This window comes from Festucalex cinctus, chromosome 9 (genome assembly GCF_051991245.1).
Source record: "Festucalex cinctus isolate MCC-2025b chromosome 9, RoL_Fcin_1.0, whole genome shotgun sequence".
NCBI classification, from domain to species: Eukaryota; Metazoa; Chordata; class Actinopteri; order Syngnathiformes; family Syngnathidae; genus Festucalex; species Festucalex cinctus.
This window is the reverse complement of record NC_135419.1, coordinates 7,488,347-7,505,214: the sequence shown is the minus strand read 5'-3', so window position 1 is coordinate 7,505,214 and position 16,868 is coordinate 7,488,347. Positions and strand designations below refer to the sequence as shown.

At 41.5% G+C, this 16,868-nt stretch overlaps 2 protein-coding genes across 25 annotated transcripts in view; both read left to right on the top strand.

Annotated features, from left to right (window-relative positions):
* Window positions 1-16,868, top strand: part of LOC144025487 (protocadherin gamma-A12-like) — a 223,696-nt gene that overhangs the window by 81,223 nt on the left and 125,605 nt on the right. For 2 of the 24 annotated variants that reach the window (XM_077531586.1, XM_077531564.1), the window contains exon 1: window positions 515-2,932. The exons of 21 other annotated variants lie outside the window; for them this stretch is intronic. In XM_077531586.1, coding sequence (XP_077387712.1) covers window positions 521-2,932 — 2,412 coding nt within the window. In that variant the 5' untranslated portion in view covers window positions 515-520. Of the gene's footprint in view, window positions 1-514; window positions 2,933-7,452; window positions 9,889-16,868 lie in introns of those variants that run through there. One more of the 24 variants, XM_077531562.1, reaches the window with a different exon arrangement.
* Window positions 11,465-15,529, top strand: LOC144026232 (protocadherin beta-8-like). The gene is made up of 3 exons (XM_077532822.1): window positions 11,465-12,104; window positions 13,377-14,148; window positions 15,479-15,529. Exons 1-3 carry the CDS (start codon window positions 11,725-11,727, stop codon window positions 15,527-15,529), a joined length of 1,203 nt encoding a protein of 400 aa, XP_077388948.1. The 5' UTR covers window positions 11,465-11,724.

Sequence of the window (16,868 nt, the reverse complement as noted above, 5' to 3'; positions counted from 1 at the left end):
ATAGTTCACAATAATCCACTGCGGGCTACACTGACTACAATAACAAAGGACCGGTAAATACGTTATAGTAAAATATTAAAAAAGGTCAGTGGTTTAAAAACAAAAACATGATAACTTATGGTATTAGTAAAATCATTTAGTCCTGAAAATGTTATAAAAGAAAGTTAACTGGTTGAAGTTATTTTCCCTCATGCATTTCATTTGAAAACTTATACTTCCCCAGGCACGTCTTACCATATTATTTTAATAAACACCAATAATATGGAGTTGCACTACTGTGAAAATGCTCTGGGCGCCGCTAGTGACACGTCATTGAATTTGAGTGAAACGAGTCCGTGCAGTCCTTCTTGTCTTGGTCTCCTTTTCGTGCTTCGTTGATGAGAAAAACGACGGACTGGCCGCCATTTGAAGAGAGATATTTTCCGTGGATCACCGTGTTTATTTGTGGATCATCTAATTTGAAGAGTACTTGTTTTTATTTTAAAGGAATCTGCTCGGAAGATATTTTTTTGGATTCACGATGGCTTGTATGTGGATGTGCGCCGTCAGAGGCGGATGGCGCACACTGTTTGTCATTCTTTGTCTCCGTGAGCTGCGCTCCGTGACTGGACAGGCTCGCTATTCCATACCGGAGGAGCAGGCAGAAGGCTCTTTTGTTGGAAATATTGCGAGAGATTTGGGCTTGGACGTGGGCAGACTCGTGGCAGGTAAAGCTCGTATTATAACAAAAGAAGATCGACAGTATGTTGATTTAAAGCGAGACAAAGGCACACTTGTGATTAAAGAGCGCATCGACCGAGAGGAGCTTTGTGGAAAGACGACGCCCTGCAGCTTCACTTTCGACGTCATTTTAGAAAACCCAATTCAGCTTTATCGTGTGACAGTGGAGGTCGTGGACATTAATGACAACAGTCCGTCTTTCCCTCAGTCTGAAATTAATTTGAAAATTATTGAAAATGCTGCAATGGGCACTCGTCTCTCTCTCGAGAATGCGGATGACCCTGATGTTGGTATTAATGATATTCAGAAATATACACTTAAACCTTCAAATAATTTTAAATTGGAAATCCAAAATCAACAAAATGGAGGAAAGGTTATCGAAATGGTTTTACAGAAGCCTTTAGACCGAGAGCGAGAGGAGAGTCTCACACTCATGTTGATTGCTTCAGACGGTGGTGAGCCACATAGATCAGGGACGGTGAGAATTCAAATCACTGTGTTGGATGCAAACGATAACGCACCAGTGTGCACTCAACCTGTTTATAAAGTAGATGTGCCAGAAAATTCACTTGCAGGAACATTGATCACGACTGTTAGCGCAAACGACGCTGATGCTGGCCTCTATGGTGACGTCACATACTCCACTCGCGCCACGAAAGAAACAGAACAGTTGTTTGATGTAAATGATAAAACGGGAGAGATTAAAATAACTGGCATATTAGATTTCGAGAAATCAAAGAGTTATGAATTAAACATCCATGCTAGTGATCATGGAGGTTACACAGATACATGTAAAGTTATTGTTAACATAATTGATAAAAATGACAATGTCCCCACAATAGAACTGATGTCATTTTCTCAATCCATTCCTGAGGATTCTCCCCCAGGTACAACTGTTGCTGTTTTTAATGTAAATGACAAAGACTCTGAGGGCAACGGTGTTGTCAAGTGTTCTATAAATGATGACGTCCCTTTTAAAATTGAGTCTTCATCAACAGGATATTACACCATAGTGACTGAAAACTTCTTAGATAGAGAAAGTGTCCCTGAATATAATGTCACCATAACAGTATCTGATCAAGGCTCTCCACCTCTGTCAAGTAGTAAAAACATAAATGTTAAAATATCGGATGTGAATGACAACCCACCCAAATTCCAACAGTCAGAATACAGTAAGATTGTACTAGAGAACAACTCTCCTGGTTTGTCCGTGTTTACTGTCAGTGCTAGTGATGCAGACTGGGGCCAGAACGCTCGAGTGTCTTACTTCCTGGAGGAGAAAGAAGTTCATGGAGTAGCTGTGTCCTCTTTTGTCTCAGTCAATGCGGAGAATGGTGTCATCCACGCAGTTAAATCATTTGATTATGAACAAATCAAGTCTTTTAACTTTAACATTACTGCTCGTGACTCCGGATCCCCTCCACTGAGTTCTGTGGCCACAGTCCGCATGGTGATCCAGGACCAGAACGACAACGCCCCTCAGGTCCTGTACCCGGTCCAGACGGGCGGCTCGGTGCTGGCCGAAATGGTGCCTCGTTCGGCAGACGTGGGCTATCTGGTGACTAAAGTGGTGGCCGTGGATGTGGACTGTGGGCAGAACGCCTGGCTCTCCTATAAAGTGCACAAAGCCACAGACAGGGCGCTGTTTGAAGTGGGCCTCCACAATGGAGAAATAAGAACTGTCCGCCAAGTGACTGATAAAGATGCTGTCAAACAAAGACTGACTGTTGTAGTGGAGGACAACGGGCAGCCCTCTCGTTCAGCTACAGTCATTGTTAACGTGGCGGTGGCGGACAGCTTCCCTCAAGTGCTGTCAGAGTTCACTGACTTTAGCATGCACGACAAGGAGTACAATGACAAGCTGACTTTTTACTTAGTCTTGGCGCTGGCTGTGGTCTCCTTCCTCTTCATCACCTGCTTGCTGCTTATCATATCAGTCAAAGTGTACAGGTGGAGACAGTCTCGCGTCCTGTACCACTCCAACCTGCCTGTCATTCCGTATTACCCGCCGCGGTACTCGGATACTTTGGGGACGGGGACCCTCCCGCATGTGTACAATTATGAGGTGTGCAGGACGACTGACTCCAGAAAAAGTGACATGAAGAATATGCACGCCATGAGTCAAAGTTTAGTGAGTGTGGATGGAGCTGATGCTGACACGACACATGAGCACAAGCAGACGTCAGGAAACTTTTCACAGATGTCAACTTTGGTAAGTGAAATGCTTCACTGTTTTTTCTACTTGGAATCAGAATTTTTAATTTAGTGTTTGGCCTCATCTTGAGAAATGAGACCCTGGAAAAGGTCAACATGTTTTTCAATCATTTTGGAATTTGAAAAAAAAAAATGTGTGAAAACGGAACAATTCCAATATGGATTTTTATTTTAAATTAAACTTGCGTTCTCTGAATTAATTAGCAACACACAAAAGTTAAATTGCAATAATTCATCTTTTTTGGGAGAGTATGGGTTGGTGAGGGGAATTTGAAGTGTGAAATGTCTGGCAAATGCTGACATTTTCATAATTTGACCTACTTTCCCGTTGACTTTTATTGTCGTTGGAGATTTGTGTCGTTGTCCATGGTGCTGAAGTTGTTTGAAATTTGTGAATTCGCTCCCTGCATCTAACTTTTCCCAACAAGTCCCAATTATGTACTGCAGTTATGTTGTTACATGTTGTCTCATCTTGATTTGAATACTCATAGAAAAATTGTAGATATCGGCCAATGCATGTTTGTTCATATTTTAAAAAATAGTTCACAATAATCCACTGCGGGCTACACTGACTACAATAGCAAAGGACCGGTAAATACGTTATAGTTAAATATTAAAAAAGGTCAGTGGTTTAAAAACACAAACAAAAACATGATATCTTATGGTATTAGTAAAATCATTTAGTCCTGAAAATTTTACAAAAGAAAGTTAACTGGTTGAAGTTCTTTTCCCTCATGCATTTGATTTGAAAACTTATACTTCCCCAGGCACGTCTTACCATATCATTTTAATAAACACCAATAATATGGAGTTGCACTACTGTGAAAATGCTCTGGGCGCCGCTGGTGACACGTCATTGAATTTGAGTGAAACGAGTCCGTGCTGGAGTCCTCCTCTTGGGCTCCTTTTCGTGCTTCGTTGCTCAGAAAAACGACGGACTTGCCGCCATTTGAAGAGAGATATTTTCCTTGGATCATCGTGTTTATTTGTGGATCATATAATTTGAAGAGCACTTGTTTTTATTTTAAAGGAATCTGCTCGGAATATTTTTTGGGATTCACGATGGCTTGTATGTGGATGTGCGCTGTCAGAGGCGGATGGCGCACACTGTTTGTCATTCTTTGTCTCTGTGAGCTGCGCTCCGTGACTGGACAGGCTCGCTATTCCATACCGGAGGAGCAGGCAGAAGGCTCTTTTGTTGGAAATATTGCAAAAGATTTGGGCTTGGACGTGGGCAGACTCGTGGCAGGTAAAGCTCGTATTATAACCAAAGAAGATCGACAGTATGTTGATTTAAAGCGAGACAAAGGCACACTTGAGATTAAAGAGCGCATCGACCGAGAGGAGCTTTGTGGAAAGACGACGCCCTGCAGCTTCACTTTCGACGTCATTTTAGAAAACCCAATTCAGCTTTATCGTGTAACGGTGGAGGTCGTGGACATTAATGACAACAGTCCGTCCTTCCCTCATTCTGAAATGTATTTAAAAATAGTTGAAAATGCTGCAGTGGGCACGCGTTTCTCTTTAGCGAATGCAGCAGACCCTGATGTTGCGATTAATGACATTCAGAGATACACTCTTAAACCACAGAATGATTTTAAATTGGAAATACAAAACCAACAAAATGGAAGAATCATTATAGAAATGGTTTTGCAGAAACCATTAGACCGGGAAAAAGAGGAGAGCCTCACACTCATTTTGATTGCTTCAGATGGTGGTGAGCCACATAGATCAGGGACTGTAAGAATTCAAATCACTGTGTTGGATGCAAATGATAACGCACCAGTGTGCACGCAACCTGTTTATAAGGTAGATGTGACAGAAAATTCACCTGCTGGAACATTGATCACGACTGTAAGAGCTAACGATGCTGATGCAGGCCTCTATGGTGACGTCACTTATTCTATTCCTCATATTACAAAAGAGGAAGCACAATTTTTTAATGTCAATGTGAATACGGGAGAGCTTAAAATTGGCAGTAAATTAGATTTTGAGAAATCCAAGAGCTATGAAATAAACGTCCAGGCAAGTGACCATGGAGGATTTACAGATACATGTAAAGTTATTGTGAACATAATTGACGAGAATGACAATGTCCCCACTATTAAGTTGATGTCATTTTCTCAATCCATACCTGAGGATTCACCACCAGGTACAACTGTCGCTGTTTTTAATGTAAATGATGAAGACTCTGAGGGCAACGGTGTTGTCAAGTGTTTCATTAATGATGACGTCCCTTTTAAAATTGAGTCTTCTCTAACAGGTTACTACACTGTCGTGACTGAAAACTTTTTAGACAGAGAAAGTGTCCCTGAATATAATGTCACCATAACAGTTACTGACCAAGGCTCTCCACCTCTGTCAAGTAGTAAAAACATCAATGTTAAAATATCTGATGTGAATGACAATGCACCCAAATTCCAACAGTCAGAATACAGTAAGATTGTACCAGAGAACAACTCTCCTGGTTTGTCCGTGTTTACTGTAAGTGCTACTGATGCTGACTGGGGCCAGAACGCTCGAGTGTCTTACTTTCTGGAGGAGAAAGAAGTTAATGGAGTAGCTGTGTCCTCTTTTGTCTCAGTCAATGCGGAGAATGGTGTCATCCATGCAATCAAATCATTTGATTTTGAACAAATCAAGTCATTCGACTTTAACATTACTGCTCGTGACTCCGGATCCCCTCCACTGAGTTCTGTGGCCACAGTCCGCATGGTGATCCAGGACCAGAACGACAACGCCCCTCAGGTCCTGTACCCGGTCCAGACGGGCGGCTCGGTGCTGGCCGAAATGGTGCCTCGTTCGGCAGACGTGGGCTATCTGGTGACTAAAGTGGTGGCCGTGGATGTGGACTGTGGGCAGAACGCCTGGCTCTCCTATAAAGTGCACAAAGCCACAGACAGGGCGCTGTTTGAAGTGGGCCTCCACAATGGAGAAATAAGAACTGTCCGCCAAGTGACTGATAAAGATGCTGTCAAACAAAGACTGACTGTTGTAGTGGAGGACAACGGGCAGCCCTCTCGTTCAGCTACAGTCATTGTTAACGTGGCGGTGGCGGACAGCTTCCCTCAAGTGCTGTCAGAGTTCACTGACTTTAGCATGCACGACAAGGAGTACAATGACAAGCTGACTTTTTACTTAGTCTTGGCGCTGGCTGTGGTCTCCTTCCTCTTCATCACCTGCTTGCTGCTTATCATATCAGTCAAAGTGTATAGGTGGAGACAGTCTCGCGTCCTGTGCCACTCCAACCTGCCTGTCATTCCGTATTACCCGCCGCGGTACTCGGATACTTTGGGGACTGGGACCCTCCCACACGTGTACAATTATGAGGTGTGCAGGACCACCGACTCCAGAAAAAGTGACATGAAGAATATGCACGCCATGAGTCAAAGTTTAGTGAGTGTGGATGGAGCTGATGCTGATACGCCGCATGACAACAAGCAGACGTCAGGAAACTTTTCACAGATGTCAACTTTGGTAAGTGAAATGCTTCACTCTTTTCTCTACTTGGAATCAGAATTTTTCATTTAGTGTTTGGCGTCTTCTTGAGAAAAGTGACCCTGGAAAAGGTCAACATGTTTTTCAGTCATTTTGGAATTTGAAAAAAAAAAATGTGTGAAAACGGAATAATTCCAATATGGATTTTTATTTTAAATTAAACTTGCGTTCTCTGAATTAATTAGCAACACACAAAAGTTAAATTGCAATAATTCATCTTTTTTGGGAGAGTATGGGTTTGTGAGGGGAATTTGAAGTGTGAAATGTCTGACAAATGCTGACATTTTCATAATTTGACCTACTTTCCCGTTGACTTTTATTGTCGTTGGAGATTTGTGTCGTTGTCCATGGTGCTGAAGCTGTTTGAAATTTGTGAATTCGCTCCCTGCATCTAACTTTTCCCAACAAGTCCCAATTATGTACTGCAGTTATGTTGTTACATGTTGTCTCATCTTGATTTTAATACTCATAGAAAAATTGTAGATATCGGCCAATGCATGTTTGTTCATATTTTAAAAAATAGTTCACAATAATCCACTGCGGGCTACACTGACTACAATAGCAAAGGACCGGTAAATACGTTATAGTTAAATATTAAAAAAGGTCAGTGGTTTAAAAACACAAACAAAAACATGATATCTTATGGTATTAGTAAAATCATTTAGTCCTGAAAATTTTACAAAAGAAAGTTAACTGGTTGAAGTTATTTTCCCTCATGCATTTGATTTGAAAACTTATACTTCCCCAGGCACGTCTTACCATATCATTTTAATAAACACCAATAATATGAAGTTGCACTACTGTGAAAATGCTCTGGGCGCCGCTGGTGACACGTCATTGAATTTGAGTGAAACGAGTCCGTGCAGGAGTCCTCCTCTTGGTCTCCTTTTCGTGCTTCGTTGCTCAGAAAAAAGACGGACTTGCCGCCATTTGAAGAAAGATATTTTCCGTGGATCATCGTGCTTATTTGTGGATCATATAATTTGAAGAGCACTTGTTTTTATTTTAAAGGCATCTGCTCGGAATATTTTTGGATTCACGATGGCTTGTATGTGGATGTGCGCTGTCAGAGGCGGATGGCGCACACTGTTTGTCATTCTTTGTCTCCGTGAGCTGCGCTCCGTGACTGGACAGGCTCGCTATTCCATACCGGAGGAACAGGCAGAAGGCTCTTTTGTTGGAAATATTGCGAGAGATTTGGGTTTGGATGTGGGAAGACTCGTGGCAGGTAAAGCCCGTATTATAACCAAAGAAGATCGACAGTATGTTGATTTAAAGCGAGACAAAGGCACACTTGTGATTAAAGAGAGCATCGACCGAGAGGAGCTTTGTGGAAAGACGACGCCCTGCAGCTTCACTTTCGACGTCATTTTAGAAAACCCAATTCAGCTTTATCGTGTAACGGTGGAGGTTGTGGACATTAATGACAACAGTCCGTCCTTCCCACAGTCTGAAATTAATTTGAAAATCGCTGAAAGTGTCACACCGGGCACTCGTTTCTCTCTTGCAAATGCAGCCGACCCTGATGTTGCTATGAATGATATTCAAATATATGCACTAAAACCATCAGAATTTTTTAAATTGGAAATACAAAATACACCAACTGGAAAAAAGGTTATTGAAATGGTTTTGCAGAAGCCTTTAGACCGAGAAAGAGAGGAGAGTCTCACACTCATGCTGGTTGCTTCCGACGGTGGTGAGCCACATAGATCAGGGACGGTGAGAATTCAAATCACTGTTCTGGATGCAAACGATAACGCACCAGTGTGCAGTCAACCTGTTTATAAGGTAGATGTGCCAGAAAATTCACCTGTAGGAACATTGATCACCATTGTTCGTGCAAACGATGATGATGCAGGCCTAAATGGTGACGTCACTTACTCCATTCCTCATATTACCAAAGAGGAAAATCAACTTTTTAATATAAATGCTAAAACAGGAGAGATTAAAACTGGCGGTAAAGTAGATTTTGAAAAATCAAAGAGCTACGAATTAAACATCCATGCAAGTGATCATGGAGGTTACACAGATACATGTAAGGTTATTCTTAACATACTTGATGAAAATGACAATATCCCTACCATAGAGATCATGTCATTTTCTCAATCCATACCTGAGGATTCTCCCCCAGGTACAACTGTGGCTGTTTTTAATGTAAATGATAAAGACTCTGAGGGCAACGGTGTTGTCAAGTGTTCCATTAATGATGACGTCCCTTTTAAAATTGAGTCTTCATCAACAGGATATTACACCATAGTGACTGAAAACTTTTTAGACAGAGAAAGTATCCCTGAATATAATGTCACCATAACAGTTACTGACCAAGGCTCTCCACCTCTGTCAAGTAGTAAAAACATCAATGTTAAAATATCGGATGTGAATGACAACCCACCCAAATTCCAACGGTCAGAATACAGTAAGATTGTACCAGAGAACAACTCTCCTGGTTTGTCCGTGTTTACTGTAAGTGCTAGTGATGCTGACTGGGGCCAGAATGCTCGAGTGTCTTACTTCCTGGAAGAGAAGGAAGTTCATGGAGTAGCTGTGTCCTCTTTTGTCTCAGTCAATGCAGAGAATGGTGTCATCCACGCAATAAAGTCATTTGATTATGAACAAATCAAGTCATTTGACTTCAACATCACTGCCCGTGATTCCGGATCACCTCCACTGAGTTCTGTGGCCACAGTCCGCATGGTGATCCAGGACCAGAACGACAACGCCCCTCAGGTCCTGTACCCGGTCCAGACGGGCGGCTCGGTGCTGGCCGAAATGGTGCCTCGTTCGGCAGACGTGGGCTATCTGGTGACTAAAGTGGTGGCCGTGGATGTGGACTGTGGGCAGAACGCCTGGCTCTCCTATAAAGTGCACAAAGCCACAGACAGGGCGCTGTTTGAAGTGGGCCTCCACAATGGAGAAATAAGAACTGTCCGCCAAGTGACTGATAAAGATGCTGTCAAACAAAGACTGACTGTTGTAGTGGAGGACAACGGGCAGCCCTCTCGTTCAGCTACAGTCATTGTTAACGTGGCGGTGGCGGACAGCTTCCCTCAAGTGCTGTCAGAGTTCACTGACTTTAGCATGCACGACAAGGAGTACAATGACAAGCTGACTTTTTACTTAGTCTTGGCGCTGGCTGTGGTCTCCTTCCTCTTCATCACCTGCTTGCTGCTTATCATATCAGTCAAAGTGTACAGGTGGAGACAGGCTCGTGTCCTGTGCCACACCAACCTGCCTGTCATTCCGTATTACCCGCCGCGGTACTCGGATACTTTGGGGACTGGGACCCTCCCGCATGTGTACAATTACGAGGTGTGCAGGACCACTGACTCCAGAAAAAGTGACATGAAGAATATGCAAGCCATGAGTCAAAGTTTAGTGAGTGTGGATGGAGCTGATGCTGATACGCCGCATGACAACAAGCAGATGTCAGGAAACTTTTCACAGATGTCAACCATGGTGAGTCAAGTTTTTCACATGTTTAAACCCAACAAGTCTCAATCTCAAAGTTGTATGGTTCACGGTGTATGTACATGCCTCATCACTGTCCATTTAGCCTACTTGCTGCTGCAAGGATGTCTTGAAGCCATTCTAATAGACAAAATATACATTGGAGGCTAAATAAGAGTGGATCATGAGCTTATTTGATAACTCGTGATTTTTTTTTTTTTAATTTTGAATTGTAATTCACTAAAATTATATTAGTGTTTTCATTTTTGCATTGAAAATTAGGAAATGATAAAGGAAATATATGGTTTTAAATTGTTCTTTTTTAGACTCTCATTTGTTTTCTTTGTTGAATTAGTTTTGTTGTTAATTGTTGTCCTTGTTATTCTGGCACACCATAAAATTAGAGTGGACTATATTTCCCCTGCAGTGTGTCCTGAGTATTACTGAAATAAGTCTTCAGCTATATCATGTTCATCCTTATCAGAAAATATGATGTCATGCATGGAGTATGTTGTTGGTTATTCGTGACTTAATTTTGAAAATAATTATCCTTTCTCTTGAATTGAGCATTCCATTGTCTCTGTTAGAGGCGATATCACTTCTTTGAAAGTAATCAAGTAGGACCTATATTTCACAGCTTTTATGGTATGAGTATAGCCTACATTTCATTATTCTACAAGTTTCAACAACAAACGTGTATTTTACGCATTTTTAAGCAGTACAAATATGTATATGTACTTATAGGCAGGTGTCATTCCATGATTAATTGGGGTCGGTTTAAAAATTCAAAATACGCAGCCTACTAAATTATTTAGATCATTCAATATTGGCATTTACACTGTTCGTCTTCTCTCACTAAACATCATTGTGGTGGTTTGTCTCTGTCCGGGGTGCTGAAGGACATCTTCCATTGGATTTGTTGAACCGCGTTCACAATGAAGAATAAAAATTCATGCAAATCATCATTTGTATTACTTCGACTCCCAAATCGGTTAAGATTTGTAAGCTTTTATGTTGTAGATGATGCACAATACATAAAGTATTCCAACAAAATTGTGACACAGCAGATGATCAGCGTTGACTTTGCTGGGGCTTAAAACGGTCCCAACCAGGTTTTGGCTCATATGTACAGTTTTCTCTGCCCCTTCTGCATGGAACATGTTGCAAAAGGACTGGAAACTAACGGAACTTGTTTCATTGAACGATTTTAGATCCAGATTAAGAGCACTTGAGACGGCCTCATTGATTTGTAACTGTTTTATATAATTTTTATGTGATTGTAAGTGAAACTTTTATTTGTAACTGTAATGAAAACTGTTTTGCTGCCTCTTGGCCAGGACTCCCTTGAAAAAGAGGTTCTTAATCTCAACGGGACTATCCTGGTTAAATAAAGGTTAAATAAAATAAATAAAATAAAATCAATGATTTGCTGTTTGTGCAAGTTGGAGCTATAAGTAGAAAAATAGTCTTTATTTTATTTTAGCATTTTTTTAATTAGTTTGAGTGTGTTTTTTAGAGATGGTTTTTAAACAAGACATGGGTTACAGTAGGCCAATTTAAAGATTTTTTTTTTTTTCCATGTTGAAAATTTTAGTCTAACAGGACCAGTTTCACTTATCCCCCTCAAAGGGGCGCTGTTACATGTGAAATGGATGTTGGATATGTTGGGATGTTTCTTGCTGCGTGATGCAGTGCAGCTCCCTCCTCTCTCGCTGCCATTTGGCACAGGAGAGCTTCGGGTGAACAACGTATGACCGTTGGCTAAATAAGCTTAAAATAATTGGGCCTGTTTTTGAAAAGTAATTTTTTGATTGATTCACTTTATTGGAACAGTTTATTTTCCATATGGAGTGTAAAGATATTCATCCGATCCGAGGAGGAATATGGCGACGTGCGGCCTGCCTCTTTGTCTTTTGGTGTTTTTTTCTAAACGGAACGCAGGCACAAATCCGCTACTCAATCCCCGAGGAGATGAAAAAAGGCTCGCTCGTCGGAAACGTAGCTCAAGATCTCGGTTTGGATCTGAAAAGACTCCGTTCTGGGCGGGCCCGCATCGTGACCGGAGAGAACGTCCAGTACGTCGAGCTGAGGGCGGACAAAGGGCTTCTGGTTGTCCGTGAGAGGATAGATCGAGAGCAGCTGTGTGGAGCCGTGACGCCGTGCAGCTTCACCTTTGAGATTTTATTGGAAAACCCCATGGAATTGCATCCCGTCACCATCGAAGTGTTGGATATAAATGACAACGCTCCCACATTTATAAAAAATCATTTGCGTTTTGAAATAAGCGAGTCTGCTGTGCTCGGCTCTGGTTTTGTTCTGGAAAGTGCACATGATGCTGACGTGGATGCAAACGGTGTGCAAAGCTACATTTTAACACCGAATGATAATTTTATTTTAAAACAACACGCCAGTCCGGGAGGAAGAAAACATGCAGAAATGGTGCTTCAGAAAGCTTTAGACAGAGAAGAACAGCCGCGACTCGCCTTAAAATTAGTGGCTGTAGATGGCGGAAATCCACAGAGATCAGGTACAGTAAATATAGAAATTGTCATTTTAGATGCGAATGATAATGTTCCCATCTTCAATCAAACTTTATATAAAGCTAAAGTTATTGAAAATGCACCAAAAGGCACCCGCGTTGTGACTGTGAATGCCACAGATGCTGATAGCGGTTCATATGGAAAAGTTACTTTTTCATTTTTACAATCAAATGCAGAAATAGCAGATTTATTTTCTATAGACGAAATAACAGGACACATATCAATAGCAAACCTAATAGATTTTGAAAAAGTCAAAACAATAGAATTCATGGTTGAAGCGAAAGATCAAGGTGGGTTGAGTGGGTCGACTAAAGTCGAAATAGAAGTCATGGATTTAAATGATAATATCCCAGTAATAAATGTTATGTCCTTCACAAGTCCTGTCTCAGAAAATTCCCCGTCAGGAACCACTATTGGTATCATTAATGTGAAAGACTTAGATTCTGGTGAAAATGGTCACGTGAGGTGCGCGATTGAAGGCCGCGTTCCGTTTAGGATTAAATCTAATGTGAGAAATTATTTTGCATTAATGACTGATGCTGAATTAGATCGTGAAAGTGTGTCAGAATACAATATCACAGTTGTTGCATCAGATGCTGGCTCGCCTCCCCTCTCCACTAAAAGAACTTTTAATTTGAAAGTTTCGGACGTGAATGACAATGCTCCTGTGTTTCCGGTCAGCTTTTATAGTGCTAATATTGCAGAAAACAACTCTCCAGGTGTTTCTGTGCTAAGAGTTAGTGCCAAAGACCCGGATGAAAACCAGAACGCTCGTGTCTCGTACATGTTGGAGCAGAGTGAAATTGGAGGAAGTCCAATTTCTGAATTTCTGTCTGTAAATGCGGAAAGTGGCGTTATTAGTGCAGTTCGCTCATATGACTATGAGCAAATCAAAGAGCTGATATTTATTGTCAGAGCACAAGATGGCGGCTCCCCTCCCCTCAGCAGCAACGTGAGCGTCCGCATGGTGATCCAGGACCAGAACGACAACGCCCCTCAGGTCCTGTACCCGGTCCAGACGGGCGGCTCGGTGCTGGCCGAAATGGTGCCTCGTTCGGCAGACGTGGGCTATCTGGTGACTAAAGTGGTGGCCGTGGATGTGGACTGTGGGCAGAACGCCTGGCTCTCCTATAAAGTGCACAAAGCCACAGACAGGGCGCTGTTTGAAGTGGGCCTCCACAATGGAGAAATAAGAACTGTCCGCCAAGTGACTGATAAAGATGCTGTCAAACAAAGACTGACTGTTGTAGTGGAGGACAACGGGCAGCCCTCTCGTTCAGCTACAGTCATTGTTAACTTGGCGGTGGCGGACAGCTTCCCTCAAGTGCTGTCAGAGTTCACTGACTTTAGCATGCACGACAAGGAGTACAATGACAAGCTGGCTTTTTACTTAGTCTTGGCGCTGGCTGTGGTCTCCTTCCTCTTCATCACCTGCGTGCTGCTTATCATATCAGTCAAAGTGTACAGGTGGAGACAGTCTCGCGTCCTGTACCACTCCAACCTGCCTGTCATTCCGTATTACCCGCCGCGGTACTCGGATACTTTGGGGACTGGGACCCTCCCGCATGTGTACAATTACGAGGTGTGCAGGACCACTGACTCCAGAAAAAGTGACATGAAGAATATGCAAGCCATGAGTCAAAGTTTAGTGAGTGTGGATGGAGCTGATGGTGATACGCCGCATGACAACAAGCAGATGTCAGGAAACTTTTCACAGATGTCAACCTTGGTGAGTGAAGTTTTTCACGTTTTAATCTGTTGTTGTAGTTGATAAGTCTCAGTTTTATGGTTCAGGGTGTATGTGCATGCCTCATCACTTTCCTACTTGCTGCTGCAAGAATGTCTTGAGGTCATTCCTATAAGTATACAATGGAGGCTAAATAAGAGTGTGGAGCAAGAGCTTATTTTATCACTGGTGATTTTTTTTTCTTTTTATTTTAGTTTATCCACTTGTGAAAATTCCATGGACAGCGTTATTCTTTTTACATTGTCATAGAGAGAAATGTAAATTTGAATATATGTTTTAAAATGGTTCTTCATTACTTGGTTCCTTTGTCAAACGAGTTTTGTTAATTGGCATCAGCTTTTGTTCTGGCTCACCAGATTGTTGTTTTCAGACTATGCTATTTGTCCCCTGTTATTCAAAGTGTGTCCTGAGTATTTCTGAAATAAGCCTTCACCTATATCATGATCATCCTTGTGGAAATGATGATGTCTTGCATGGAGTAAAATGTTGTTGGCTATTTTTTTTTTAACTTCAATTTGAAAATAATTACTCTTTCACTATCATCTTGGATACAGTTGTCTCAGTTGGTGATATTACTACTTCATAATTGAAAGTTATCATGTATATAGGCAGGCTTATTTATATTCTGCAGCTTATGAGTAGCCTACATTATTCCACAAGTTTCAACAACAGAGCCAACATTTATTTTCGCATTTTTAAGCAGTAAGAACATCAATATATACTTATTTGCATGTGTGATTCCATTATTGATTTTTTTTAAGTCTAAAAAATATGCTGACTAAAGTATTCAAACCATTAATTATTGGCATTCACACTGTCAGTCTTCTCTCACTAAACATCAGAAAAAAAGTCGCAGTCAGAGGAATTAGGGATGGATGAATAGTTATTTACTGAAAACGTATCGGTTGACCAAAAGAAGCAGTCAGCACCTTGTGGTGGTTTGTCTCTCTCCGTGGTGCTGAAGGACAGCTTCCATTGGATTTGTTGAACCGCGCTCACACTGAAAGATTGACCTTGATGCAAATAATCATTAAAATTACTTATACTATCACATCAATTATTGTCTGTTTGTGTAAGTAACAACTTTCAGCAGAAAAACTTTTATTTTATTTTGTCTTTTTATTTTATTTTTTATTTTTTTTTTATTTTAAGTGTGGTTATTAAACAAGACATACAGTAGTCCAATTTAAAGATTTTTCTCATGTTGAACATTTTATTCTAACATGGCCAGTTTCACTTATCCTCCTCAAAGGGGCGCTGTTACATGTGAAATGGATTTTGGATATGGGATGTTTCTTGCTGCGTGATGCAGTGCAGCTCCCTCCTCTCTCGCTGCCATTTGGCACAGGAGAGCTTCGGGTGAACAACGTATGACCGTTGGCTAAATAAGCTTAAAATAATTGGGCCTGTTTTTGAAAAGTAATTTTTTGATTGATTCACTTTATTGGAATAGTTTATTTTCCATATGGAGTGTAAAGATATCCATCCGATCCGAGGAGGAATATGGCGGCGTGCGGCCTGCCTCTTTGTCTTTTGGTGTTTTTTTCTAAACGGAACGCAGGCACAAATCCGCTACTCAATCCCCGAGGAGATGAAAAAAGGCTCGCTCGTCGGAAACGTGGCTCAAGATCTCGGTTTGGATCTGAAAAGACTCCGTTCTGGGCGGGCCCGCCTCGTGACCGGAGAGAACGTCCAGTACGTCGAGCTGAGGGCGGACAAAGGGCTTCTGGTTGTCCGTGAGAGGATAGATCGAGAGCAGCTGTGTGGAGACGTGACGCCGTGCAGCTTCACCTTTGAGATTTTATTGGAAAACCCCATGGAATTGCACCCCGTAACCATCGAAGTGATGGATATAAATGACAACACTCCTACATTTAAAAACCAGCATTTGCGTTTTGAAATAAGCGAGTCTGCTGTACTTGGCTCTCGTTTTGTTTTGGAGAGCGCACATGATGCTGACGTGGAGGCAAACGGTGTGCAAAGCTACATTTTAACACCGAGTGATAATTTTATTTTAAAACAACACGCCAGTCCGGGAGGCAGAAAACATGCAGAAATGGTGCTTCAGAAAGCTTTAGACAGAGAAGAACAGCCGCGACACGCCTTAAAATTAGTGGCTGTAGACGGTGGGAATCCACAGAGATCAGGTACAGTAAATATTGATATTAACATTCAAGATGCTAATGACAATTCTCCCGTTTTCAATCAAACTTTATATAAAGCTAAAGTGATTGAAAATGCACTTACTGGTACCCACGTTTTGACTGTGAATGCCACGGATGCTGATAGCGGTACAAATGCACAAGTAACATACTCGTTTTCTAAATCAAATGCAGAAATAGCAGATTTATTTCATATCGACGAAATTTCAGGACTTATAACAATGGTAAAACAGGTAGATTATGAGAAAGATAAAATAATTGAATTCATGGTTGAAGCAAAAGATCAAGGTGCATTATCTGACTCTACAAAAGTTGAAATAGAAGTCATGGATTTAAATGATAATGCCCCAGTTATAAATGTTATGTCCTTCACTAGTCCTGTCTCAGAAAATTCCCCGTCAGGAACCACTATTGGTATCATTAATGTGAAAGACTTAGATTCTGGTGAAAATGGTCACGTGAGGTGCGCGATTGAAGGTCGCGTTCCATTTAGGATTAAATCCAATGTGAGGAATTACTTTGCATTGATGACTGATGCTG